Source organism: Parasteatoda tepidariorum, chromosome 2 (assembly GCF_043381705.1).
Source record: "Parasteatoda tepidariorum isolate YZ-2023 chromosome 2, CAS_Ptep_4.0, whole genome shotgun sequence".
Lineage (NCBI taxonomy): Eukaryota > Metazoa > Arthropoda > Arachnida > Araneae > Theridiidae > Parasteatoda > Parasteatoda tepidariorum.
The window spans coordinates 91,727,316-91,741,312 of NC_092205.1; the positions used below are offsets into that span (position 1 = coordinate 91,727,316).

Below are 13,997 nucleotides of genomic sequence, written 5' to 3' on the forward strand. Positions count from 1 at the left end.
AGATTTATTACACTATGCAATATAAAAATTTTATTAATGAAAAGTTTTTATTTAAATTTGAAGCTGAGTTATGAAAAACTAAAAATTGAGAAAAAACAAAACAAAATCGTTTTATGTTTTGTTCTTTTTTAGCAAATAACCGTACACTGAAATAGCGTTAAACTTTAAAATAATTATAAAAATAATATTAATATACACTATTATTAAGCTTAATTCATGAAATATGAATTCAATGTCTGCTTACTTATTCAATATGTAAATAAAAAGACACTTATTACTGTTTTTTTATTTTTTTTATTTTCAGTGATATTCATTTTACATATCTAAAACAAATTGTATCATAACAATGTATTAAATTGAATTGCACATTTCGAAAAATTGTAAGACTTTCACAGCAATTATTCTTTTATGACGTCAAATTTTGTTTTCGTCCTGCAATGTTCAAATTACTGTTCTTAAAGTTCTGCAACAATATCTTTAATTAAAGTACAAATTTCGGCAGATATAAAATTTTCACGACGTTGTTATCTTCTTTGATGGCCAATTATTTTGCTGTGATATCCAAATTAAGTTCTTGAAAGATCCTTAAGAATTTATTAAATGAGGTTATACATTTGAACAGATATAGAACTTTCACATCAATGTTAACTCCTGTGATGTTCTGTTATGTTTCTGTGATGCTCAAATTACAGTTCTTATATTTTCAGCAGAATATATTCAATTAAGTTGCAAAGATTGGCAGATGTAAGACTTTTACAACCATATTATCTTTAGTGCTTTTTTTTTCTTAAATTTTTATTTTACAGCAAGCACTCTATTAATTTTTCAAATTACGATAGAAATATGATGAAAACTTTTTTTTAGATGTTTGAAGATGGTATGCTCAAAATTAAATTTTTTTTGAACAACCTGTTAAACACTCTTGACAGGAAAGCGAAACAGCCTTTCTTTTTCATTTTGTTTCCATCTTTTTCATCGCTTTCGTTGTCTTCCATGCGATCCTCCTCATCACTTCCATCTCTTAAGTAAGACTCACAAGAGTCGTATGTCCAATATCTGAAATTCAGAAGGAATATTATCGCATTACTATAAAGCTTAAGACAGTGTTTCTTCTTACATAAAATTATTGTTTAAATACAAAATTTTATAGAGTGTANCATTTCTTTTTTTTTTTTTTTTTTTTAAATTCTTATTTTACAGCAATGCACTCTATTAATATTTCAAATTACGATATAAATATGATGAAAACTTTTTTTTAGATGTTTGAAGATGGTATGCTCAAAATTTAATTTTTTTTGAACAACCTGTTAAACACTCTTGACAGGAAAGCGAAACAGCCTTTCTTTTTCATTTTGTTTCCAGCTTTTTCATCGCTTTCGCTGTCTTCTATGTAATCCTCCTCATCACTTCCATCTCTTAAGTAAGATTCACAAGAATCATATGTCCAATATCTGAAATTTAGAAGGAATATTATCGCATTACTATGAAGCTTAAGACAGTGTTTCTTCTTACATAAAATTATTGTTTAAATACAAAATTTTATAGAGTGTAAATTCTCTTGAATTATGGGTAAAATTATGAGTTCACAGGTTTTCTAACAAGACAGTTATAGAAAGTAAAGAATAAGAAAGTTTATCGAAAGTAAATTGCATCTATATTCAAATAAACTTGCTGTTCAAATAAACTAAACAATGTTTCTGTTTCATGAGCTTGTTGTAAAAATACAAAAACTGGTAGAAAGTAAATTGTCTAAAATTTCATATAAAATGTTTTAAAAATAAAACAATGTTTTTTATACAATCTTGTTTTAAAAGTACTAGCTTTGTAGTTACTAATTAGAGTTTAATTTCAGTTGAATTTTATAAAGTACTAGTTTTACGTCTTGTTTTTTAAGTTTATAACGGATAAAAAAAGTTTGATTATTAGAAATTATACGCATAAAAAATTTTAATCAAAATTTTGATTTCTTCTTATATTTGATTAAGAGTAGATATTTTGTTCTTTGTTGAAATAGTACGGTCGTACAGAATTGAAATTTTTCAAAATTTAGAGATTGTGTCTTAAAACTGAGCTTTAAATTTTTATGTTTTTGAATTCGAAAGTCTTGTTTCTTGACATTTTTAAGGAGCACGATTAATTCTTATTTTTAAGGTTGTATACGATAATTCTATAAATTAGAGTTTAAAATGAAATTTACAAAAGAAAGTTTTTGTTTTGAATAATATCAAAGCATGGATCAGATCAATTTTTATGTATCGTTGTAACTTTTAAGGATGCATTTGATTACAAATATATAATTTTTAGTCTGAGGGCGAGAAAAATAACGATGCCATCAAGAAATAAATATCACGAAAAAAAACTACAATGTTTCTCCATTACAGTAAAAATGATTTTTATTACTCATTTTAATTAAAAACACAATGCACAATTTTTATGTTTTGTATTTTTTACTTCTTTCGACAAATTAATAAAATTCTCTTAATTATCAAGTTTATAGCAAAGGCCTAAGACAAATTAATGTCTCTAGAACATTACTAATTCGGGTTATTTATAGATGTTAAAATTTTAAGTTATATCAAGATATGAAAACATATATTATGCGAATATGAACAATGATTTTTAAAAGTAAAAATTATTTTTATTACGTATTGTAATTAAAAGCACAACGTAAAATTTTTATGTATTGTATTTTCTGCTTCTCTCGACAAATTAATAAAATTCTCTTATTTATCAAGCTTATAGTAAATGCCTAAGACAAATTAATGTCTCTAGATCATATACTGATTCGAGCTANAAGCTCCTGGATCAGTACCCCCAGATGTATTGATTTGTTATGGGAACATGGAGGACTTTACGACTCGTCAGAATTTTAGCATGCATCAGTCACCAACTAAAATCAGTCATCGACCGGCGGGGTTCGAACCCACGAGCTCTCGACCATGGGCCCAGCGCCCTACCGACCAGGCTATCCCTGCCTATCTTAAAAGTATTTCTTACTCAACCAGAGAGTGGCCAATTTCTGGAAGGGTGCCACAGACAATCAAAGTGAGTTTTTTACAATGGCGTAGAAAAACTTATAGGAAAATCAACTTCGAGGGAAAAATATCTCTTTAGGAAATAGTGCATCTTTAAAATTCTTGCTCATTATTTTGGCGTGAATTTATTTGGCATTATTTCAGCTTGAGTTTCTATTAAGGAAATAATAAAATCACAATAGTGTAAAACCTGAAGTTATTCACTTAGATTAGATGCATAATTTATAAACATCTTGAAGAACCAATCCTAGTATAGTTAGTTGTTGAACCACGAATTTAAAAGCCACACCAAATACTGACAATTCAATAAATTATTTAGAATTAAATGTTTCAAGGTATGGTTTTATTTTTAACTACTCAAACTAACTGAGTGAGCCTCTAAAATTGTTCTTTACTAACGAAAAATAAGTTTGTACCTTTGTTTGCTACGTAGTACTGTTTTTTTTTTCTTAAATCCCATCTACTAAGCCATTTGTGAAAAAAAATTATGTGTAAAATTCTATTTTGTTGATATAAATACTATTTTGTTGCTTTTGGGAAGAAAACTAAAAGATTCTGTAACAGAATATAGGGTCTTTTGCAAAGATAAGATTCACCAGCACGCAAATAAATGTTGTAAGATTCGTTTATAGAAAAAAATTTTAAGCAAGTTATGTGTAGCATAAGAAATGATGTCAGTTGAATTTGCTACAATGAAGGCTAAATTTGTTGGTGACAGCGCTGCAGTAATATTTTTTTAACATAAGAAATGATGTCAGTTGAATACTTGAATTTGCTGCAATGAAGGCTAAACTTGTTGACGACAGCGCTGCAGTAATACTTTTTTAACATAAGAAATGATGTCAGTTGAATTTGCTGCAATGAAGGCTAAACTTGTTGGTGACAGCACTGCATTAATAGTTTTTATAATTTCACATTTTTTAAACGAGTTTCAATATAAATAGCCAAAAACGAAATTTAGTGTGGCAATATATCAAAACTTTATTTTACTTTAAAAATTTATATATCTATAAAATTTTAAAAAATACATGTTTTTAAATGAGAGATTTAGTTTATTTTTAAATACGATTTATTCAATTTTTATTTCAACAAATATTTTAGCTTATGATGAGGAAAGTGAAGTGGATGAGAACGATGTCGATGTAGAGTAAGTAGTGATTCTCTAAAATATCAAATTTTAACTTTTATTTTAGTTTTTTTTCTTCGTAATCTTTAAAAGGATGCTTTCGGGGCTAATCTAAAATGCAATATTTTTTTTTCCAATGACAGGCACTGAATTTTGTATCTTTGCCTATACTATGCCAGAATTGTTGCTCATTTCGCGTTACCCAGTGGGCACCTGTGAACTAAAGTCACGGAGGGGAGCAACATTGCCCACGCCACACTGCCACAAACCCGTTTTATAGGGTGGGCCACATTCACACATCATACACACACACACAACAGAGGACAGCACAAAGAGAGAGAGAGAGAGAAACATCTATGCCCAGATCGGGATTCGAACCCGCAGCCTATGGCTTCGCAGTCAAGCACGCTAACCGCTCGGCCACCTGGCCGGCCTAAAATGCAATATGTTTAAATACAAACGGAATGTACTTTGTTTGTTTGTTTTTCAGTAACTGGTCTGCTTAAAAATTTGATTCAACAGTATCAAAGAATAAAGCATCTTTTTAATTAGACCCAAATGAAATTTTTGCCCATTTTCAAAATAACGGAAAAATCTTAATTTTATAAGAAACAATAAATAGAAGAAATTTTTTGATAGATATTTTAGGACAACTATTTTNGTGTTTTATGGATGAGTCTCTAATTGAAAAAAAATCGTTAGTTTAAATACCTGTTATCCGGAATTCCATACTCGATGGAATCCTTATCATGAACTTTATCCATGCTGTACAGTTTTGCAATCATTTCCTCAGTGAAATATCTGGAGTACACCTTCTCATCACTATCACTAAAAAGAAAATGAATCATGAAATTTAAAATAGTATTTTTGCTACATGAATTTGTTATTGAAAATGATGTGTTTTGTTATTGTTTTTAGTTTTTGAAACACACATTTTATACCGATTGTTTCATGACTTCATTCATTCTTAATGGCAAATTAGATCTTTCTGATTTAATATTTTTTGGTTTTTATCCCATATTAGAACATCTTTCTTAAGTTTTGCAGATTTGTTATTATTTTTATTTTTTGAGATAACACAGAGACGTTTCAGTATTTAAAAATTCAGAATGATTTACACCAGTCCCTTTAGTGTACTATAATGATGAACATCGAATAATTATTATGCGTCATTTTAGGTAAATTTATCATAAATTTTTCTCATTATTGAGTCATTTATATTAATAAAATTTATACGACCTAAAATATAAAAGAAAAGTAAATTTCTGCTAATATCAATCGTTAAAAGAAATTCTTTAAGTTATAAGAATAATATTCAAGATATGTAAAAATTAATTTAACAATGCAAATAATTTTACCAAGAACCTTACCACGTAATTAAAGGAAATATAAATCAATATACCTTTTAATTTCATCCACCACATCTGCGTCATTCATATCATTATCTCCAACAAATTTATAATCCATCTCATTTTTAAACTCCAATATCATTTTCTCTCTAAAAAAACAACAATTCTTGTAGAGTTTTTTAAGCACTAGTTATAAATTAAGTAATGGAATCTAAAGCAAAAACGTGGTTCCTCTTAATAAAATAAACATTTCTTTCATTCAATGCATTTGGATTTTCGACTTTAAAAAAAAGCGAGGACAAGCAACTAAAAATAAGGTTCGCATTGTTTAGTCCGAAATTTCGACACTTTTGTAGCATTTTACTTTCTCTTGATTTCAATTTTTAAAATAATTTTGGAAACAATATGAAAAATAATATCTATTTAATATACCTTTCATCAAACTCATCTTCCTCTTCCTCAGACATAACCTCTGCCTCTAACTCAATCATATCCTCATCACTTTCGATGCTAGAGATGTAAAAGAAAACAATTCTTTTAATTCTAAAGTTAATAACTTCCTTTTTGTTGAAAAAGAATTTTTTTTTGAAACTGATATTTATGTAGCATGTAAGTTCAGTTGAAAATTTTCAGTTACGGACTTCGTAACAACAGTTTATAACTTCATTTAAGCAACAAGAAATTTGCTTGCTAAGAATTATGATGTTTTCTAATATTGTTTAAAAAAATGATTTCATTTTTAACGAAATGATCACTGGTATCGGTAATTTCCATATTCCTCCAGGTAGCAGAGCTTTCAGTAAAACTCAGAACAATATTTATGTAGTGTATTACATATGTAAAATATATCTAAAAGTATAACATAAAATAGTTGTCCTAAAATATCTATCAAAAAATTTCTTCCATTTATTGTTTCGAATAAAATTAAGATTTTTCCGTTATTTTGAAAATGGGCAAAAATTTCATTTGGGTCTAATTAAAAAGATGCTTTATTCTTTGATACTGTTGAATCAAATTTTTAAGCAGACCAGTTACTGAAAAAAACAAAACAAATTACATTCCGTCTGTATTTAAACATTTTGGATTTTAGATTAGCCCCGAAAGCACCCTTTTCCAGATTACGAAGAAAAAAAAACTAAAATAAAAGTTAAAATTTGATATTTCAGAGAATCACTACTTACTCTACATCGACATCGTTCTCCTCCACTTCATTTTCCTCATCATAAGCTAAAATATTAGTTGAAACAAAAATTGAATAACTCTTATTTAAAAATAAACTAAATCTCTCATTTAAAAAAATGTATTTTTTCAAAATTTTATAGATATATAAATTTTTAAAGTAAAATAAAGTCTTGATATATTGCCACACTAAATTTCGTTTTTGGCTATTTATATTGAAACTCATTTAAAAAATGTGAAATTAGAAAAACTATTAATGCAGTGCTGTCACCAACAGGTTTAGCCTTCATTGCAGTAAATTCAACTGACATCATTTCTTATGTTAAAAAAGTATTACTGCAGCGCTGTCACCAACAAATTTAGTCTTCATTGTAGCAAATTCAAGTATTCAACTGACATCATTTCTTATGTTAAAAAGTATTACTGCAGCGCTGTAACCAACAAATTTAGCCTTCATTGTAGCAAATTCAAGTATTCAACTGACATCATTTCTTATGTTAAAAAAGTATTACTGCAGCGCTGTCACCAACAAATTTAGCCTTCATTGTAGCAAATTCAAGTATAAAACTGACATCATTTCTTATGTTAAAAAAGTATTACTGCAGCGCTGTCACCAACAAACTTAGCCTTCATTGTAGCAAATTCAAGTATTCAACTGACATCATTTCTTATGCTAAAAAAATATTACTGCAGAGCTGTCACTAGCAAATTTAGCCTTCATTGTAGCAAATTAAACTGACATCATTTCTTATGCTACACATAACTTTTTTAAAAAAGGTTTCTATAAACGAATCTTACAACATTTATTTGAGTGTTGGTGAATCATATCTTTGCAAAAGACCTTATATTCTGTTACAGAATCTTTTAGTTTTCTTCCCAAAAGCAACAAAATAGTATTTATATCAACAAAATAGAATTTTACACATAATTTTTTTTCACAAATGGCTTAGTAGATGGGATTTAAGAAAAAAAAAACAGTACTACGTAGCAAACAAGGGTACAAACTTATTTTTCGTTAGTAAAGAACAATTTTAGAGGTTCACCCAGTTAGTTTAAGTAGTTAAAAATAAAACCTTATATTGAAGCATTTAATTCTGAATAATTTATTGAATTGTCAGTACTTGGTGTGGTTTTTAAATTCGTGGTTCAACAACTAACTATACTAGGATTGGTTCTTCAAGATGTTTTTAAATTATGCATCTAATCTTAGTGAATAACTTCATGTTATACACTATTGTGATTTTATTATTTCCTTAATAGAAACTCAAGCTGACCTTTTTCTGTAGCTGTTAAATTCACGGCAAAATAATGAGCAAGATTTTTAAAGATGTACAATTTCCTAAAGACGGTATTTTTTTCTAGAAGTTGATTTTCCTATAAGTTTTTCCACGCCACTGTTAAAAACTCACTTTGATAGTCTGTGGCACCCTTCCAAAAATTGGTCACTCTCTGGTTGAGTAAGAAATATTTTTAGGAAAGGTATGGATAGCCTGGTTGGTAGGGCGCTGGGCCCATGTTCGAGAGTTCGTGGGTTCGAACCCCACCGGCCGAAGACTTCCCGTGCAGTTGGTGATTGATGCACGTTAAAATTCTGTCGAGTCGCAAAGTCCTCCATGTTCCTATAACAAATCAAAACCTCTGGGGGTACTGGATTGGAGATCGATCATTCTCTGATTCAGGTCAAAATTACGATCTGTGGATGCATGAATGGATGCATGAATGGGTTCGCCTTATAAACAGGTGTGACGTATGGTGAGGCAGAAGTCGAATTCTTGGCCATAGATGGCGCCACTGAAAAAAAAGAATCGCACACTCTGCCTAAAATTTGCTCGGTTTCACCAAGCAGGCTTGCCCGTGTGGCAAGTGGCATTAGAACCAACCTACCAACCATATTTTTAGGATACTCTGTTTGAAAGTTCTATTGGTTTCATATAAAATTTATTTCAAACGCTGTTAGAGCTGATTTTATGAATTGTGACAAATGGAATCTTAAGAATTTTGTCGAAGTGTGTAAAGATGGTTTCATTACTAGTACCATTCTTCTTCTTTTTTTTCATTTTCTCATTAAGTTGTAACATTCCTGTGTTAAAAACCCAAAGTGCCAGTTTTTAACACGGTTGCCGCACTTCGGCTATCACATAATAGACTATGAAAGAGTTTTAGCATGTTTGGCCTGATTAATTTCATTTGGTTACGAGTGAAATTTACTTCAAACCTTGTTTAAATTAATTACAAAATAATAAGTAAGGAAATCTAGCTCTGTTGTACAAATATTAAAAGCAACTTTGAGTACCTCAGCTAAAGTAATGGTTATCCCAACTGTGTCATTTCTTAAAAACTAATTATTTTTTACAAAAAGGTAACATGACACTAAAGAAAATAATATTTTAGATTCAATTAAAAAATTATATTACTTTGCTGATTACGTTAGCGCTTATTGTAAAAAAAGGCAACATTTTTCTAAATAATAAAATGTTCCGTTTAATAAATCAATGATTTGGCGAATTCAATTCTATCTTTCATACTACAGTCAAATTTTAAGTTTTGGGATTAAACTTGATTTTAATATGTCTTGCTTTATCTAATAATTTCTTTCAGTGGGATTTTCTATTCCTTTCCTGTTTATAAATTGACTAACATTACCGATTTGGCAAAGGTGTACTATAGCAGTAGTGCCGATAAACTTGCCAAAATAATACCAGTCAATAAATTGTCAATATTTTATCATCATTTATATACTTCTTCACAGACATTTTTTATTTTATTTATGAAAGACATTTGAATTATAATTAAATATTAATTATTTAAATAAGGTTAAAAAATGTATGATATAAAATGTTATTTTAAATTACGAACCAACGTAAAGTAAAAAAAAAAGTATCAACTTTTTTGAAATGTTAAGAATCAATTTTATGAAAATACAAAATCAAAATTTTTTTTTAAATGTTTTCATGTCTCTAAAAACATTTTATTAATTGATTAAGTACTGTAGCGGACCTGAGAATTTTCATTGGACTATCCTTTAAGTTCAAAACTGTATCAAAATGAATATTGAAAAGTATTTTAAAATCTAAACGACAATTATAATTTACAAAATCAAAACTTTTCTCTTATATTTTTTTAAATATTCCGGAGAAACATTTATGCTGTTCACAAGTTTTAGATAATCCTTAACTGCTCTAGTCAGGTATCCAAATATATTTAAAACTACAAAAATATGAAAAATAGGATTTTGATACATACGATTAGGTCTAGGATATTTCTCCCGTTCCTTTTCCCAATTATTCAAGAGAGCAAATATGTAATATTCACTCATAGTTTCAATAAGCGCCTTTTTGAATTTTTACTCAAAAAGTAAGTAGTTAACTTGAGAAATCTCAAACAAGAATGAGAAATTAATTTTTTTAATACCTTTGTTAATGGATTTAAAAGATGTCAACAATGCTTTAAAAGCATACTCATTGTTCAAACAATGGCATAAATACAGTTTTTCATGTGCTTCTGTAACAGTGTATTAAACATAAGTATTGTTGTAAATAATTTTAGATGTATATTAAATTCTATAGTACAAAAAACAATAATAATGGTTGAAAGATTTTAAAGTATAATTAAACTATTTTATTTTTTACACGATACGTTTCATTTTAAATACGGCAGTGACGTCCTTGAAAGCATAGACAGCGAAATATATAATGGTAACCAGAAATGGGATTTCATCAAAACTAAACGATAATTTTCACCAAATCGATGTGGCCCCCTATTCTACACAACTAGAGCCGATATTATTAATCTTCTTACGATTAAGGGCATAATTCTTAAGATTTAGCATGTGTTAAACGTCAGAGGTCCTTTTAAGGGAATGTGGATCTGTTGACGTCTTGTTCTGAATTTTATTTTATTCCATAAAAGGACAAGATATTTCATCTTTAAAAATAGACTATTCAAGTCCTACCGAAGTACATTTAAACACTTGCTAATTGAAAATAAGCTACTTAATCTTTTTCGTCAAAATTATGCACAGAAGTAAAGAATTTCAGAAATAAATTATTTAACTACTAAATTGTTGGCAACAACGTTTAAAAATGATAAAAAATATAATGTCCGAGAATAATTTAATTGTAAAAGAATATAAATGTTGAAGATATATTGCAAGATGTTAGTAACTCCCCCCCCCAAGTCATAATTTTTGATATTTTTCCATTGAAGGACCAACATAATCTTGATGCTAATCATCTATAATTCCAACTTGAACCATTATATTTTTTGATGGTAACCAACATAAGTAACCATCACCCCAACGTAGTAATGCGCACTGATTGATGATGGTCCATCATATGAATAGAATTTTGTTCTGATTGTTTGTTCACGTCGAACCATCAGAAATTTCCACCACATTTTATAAAAGAAGCATAAAAACATGGTTTTGATGGTACATTCCTGCTGAAACAACAGGACTGTCCATTAAACCCTCATCGAAATGTATTATTGTACCATTATGAACCATCGCGAAATTCTATAGTATACTAGAAACCAAATGTTGTCAGGATAAAAATTTAACCCTATGTTACTAATTTAACACATAACTTACTGCTAAAGAAATGTAGAAAAGCAGGAAATCAGGCATAACTTTTTAAATAAAATTTTTTTTAAATAGTTTTTCTGACTCTTTGTTGTCAGCTAAGTTCAAAGTTTATATTTCTTGATAACAGTTTTCATCAATAAATACTGTTCCTCCATGCAGCTTTATTTAAAATTTTAAACTTTCTCATACTTTTTAAAAATTTAAATATTCAAAAACATGACACATAAAAATATGAAAATACAAGTTGACATTTTATTATTCTAAGGAAAAGTTTCAATCTGAAGCTAAGCTTTGACTTCAGTATTGCTTATTTTGTTAGAACAGAAAATAAAAATAAAAATAATGCTGTGGTCTTTATTCTGAAGGTTAATAACGTCAGTGTTTTTCGGGGTATTTTTGCTGGATAAGGGGTGGCATTCCCCAGTAGGAGGAAAACAGTCCCAAATCTCAACAATGTTATACTGGAAGATCCCAGTTTCAAATAAATACTTATCTTTATAAAAAAAAATTATTTTTGATTTTCACCACAAACAGATCCTTTTTTTTAGATTTGGGTAAACGCTGAATTTGAAGAAAATTTGAAGGGTAGGATTTTCCAGAAAAAAGGGGACAGCATGTTTCACTGAACCATGTGTATTGTTAGGTCATAATCGGTATTTTTAATTTTACTTTTAACAATGAAAAACCATTAAAGCATTAAATTTAATATAAAATATAATTAATTCTATTAAACCACAATATTATTTAAATTATTACATTTGTGATTCATTCGTGACATAATTTCAGTTTGTCAGGTGGGTGGTACCTTCGCAATTTTGATATATTAACTATTTCTGTATTTTCTTTATTATGAATATTCTTTTTATTTATTTCATAATTAACATCAGAAATCTTTTCAAAAATTATGTATGGATCAGAAAAAGTTGGGGTAAGTTTCCTAGCATTGGGGTACTTAAATCTTCATACATTACAGTATCATTAGGAGAAAATTCGATATGAGTGAATCTTACATCATGATAAATTTTATTTTTTTCGTGATATTGCTTTGTTCTTTCAACAGTCTAACATCTAACTTCTTCTATTGGTGGATAAATTTCTTCTGATAAAAGTTGATTAAATGGGACAGTGCCAAGCATTAAACAAGCTGGTGGAAATTTAGTTACCGAATGTGTAGTTAAATTATATTCTTCAGTTACATCTTATAATAATTTAGGTCAAGGAATTTTTTTAGAAGAATCATTAGTTTTACATTTCAAACATGTTACAATGGTTTGTCCCAAACGCTCAACTTTTCCATTAGTTTCGGGTCTATGGCATGCATTTAGAGGCTTTTAATTTTAAATTTTCAAATCTACATGTTTCAAAAATTTCTTTAAGATGATTTAAATGTTCGGCAAAGCTATTGGAATAAATAAATATATCAACAAAATAATTAGCTGTAAATGAAACTTTATGTTTAGTAAGTATTCTGCGTATCGTTCTTTGAAAAATACTAGGGGCGTTCTTCAATCTTCCATTCATATAACCCACTGATGGTGACAATAGCAAGTTTTTCAGTGTCATCAGGGTTAATTTGAATTTGCCAGAAACCACTTACCATATCAAACCAACTGAAATAAACACTATTGCCTAATTTATCTGTGAAAGTTTGTATAAGAGGTAATGGCTCTGCATCCGATTTAGTAATTTGACTTAATTTTCCAAAGTCTATACACAATCTACTTCTTTTTATTTTCATCTTTTTTGTAAGCTAAAGTTACTGAAGCCGAATAGGGGGAAGAGCTTTTTTTAATTACATTATGCCTTAATAATTCACCAACTTATTTATTTATTTCCTCTTGTTGTTTTGGGGAAGTTTTGTATGCTCGTAAGGACAATGGTAAGTCTGATGTTAATCTTACCTTTTGAAGTTCAATTCTTATTGTCCCTATATCATATTTATCTTTAACAAAAATATCTGAAAAATTGTCTAAAATTTCCTGAAGTTGGGGCATTTTTTCATTTTCTTGAACCTGCATAATTACGTCAGCATGATTTTGACAATGTTGTATACCATTATCACATTTAGTCTCAAGACTATTTGAAAATTCAAGATTATTTTCAGTTTTGCTATTTAAATCTTCACTTTTAAGTCTATTTTTTTGTTTTATTTTTCTTTTAATTCACTTTGTTGACATTTTTAGTTTTGTTTATTTTCAATTCCAAAATTTTCTTTTCTTTAACAGTTTCGTCATTTTGCTTATTATTATTTAATTTAACATTCTTTCCTTTATTTTCAAATTTTTTATTTTTATTTTTAACTTCTATTTTTTATTTTAGCTAACTATTTTTATTTTCATTATTGGTATTTTTGTTGCAATCTTTAACCTGGATTTCAGGAGAAATGCGCAAAGACAAGTTGTTTTTGCAATCAGAAAAAGTGATCAGTTTTCTCCGATTTTGCATTATAACCCGTTTAACACAATCAATCACCAATTGAAACCCATTTACTTTACTTTACTTACTTTATTTACAAAAATTGGGCACCTGGGCCACTTAGCGGCCCCTATCCCATACATCTAGAAATTTACAGAAAATTTATAGTAATAACATTTTGAATTTAGCAGTCGATGTGGTAGCTAATAGAAAAACAAGCACTTTGCTTGAGTAAATATAACATTTGAATATCTGATTCATCGAATCTAAGTTGACATATATAAATATAAACATAATTTGACATATATATA

General features: G+C 28.5%; 1 protein-coding gene across 4 annotated transcripts in view; it reads right to left on the reverse strand.

Annotated features, from left to right (window-relative positions):
- Positions 1-281: 281 nt before the first annotated feature.
- LOC107439710 (uncharacterized) overlaps positions 282-13,997 on the reverse strand; it is a 36,942-nt gene continuing 23,226 nt past the window's right edge. Inside the window, exons 2-6 of one of the 4 annotated variants that reach the window (XM_071177921.1) lie at positions 6,692-6,737; positions 5,943-6,020; positions 5,564-5,659; positions 4,873-4,989; positions 282-1,056 (exon numbers count right to left, since the gene is read on the reverse strand). In XM_071177921.1, the coding sequence (XP_071034022.1) occupies positions 861-1,056; positions 4,873-4,989; positions 5,564-5,659; positions 5,943-6,001 (468 nt within the window). In that variant the 5' untranslated portion in view covers positions 6,002-6,020; positions 6,692-6,737 and the 3' untranslated portion in view covers positions 282-860. Of the gene's footprint in view, positions 1,057-1,180; positions 1,452-4,872; positions 4,990-5,563; positions 5,660-5,942; positions 6,021-6,691; positions 6,738-13,997 lie in introns of those variants that run through there. The other 3 variants (XM_071177922.1, XM_071177923.1, XM_071177924.1) reach the window with 3 other exon arrangements.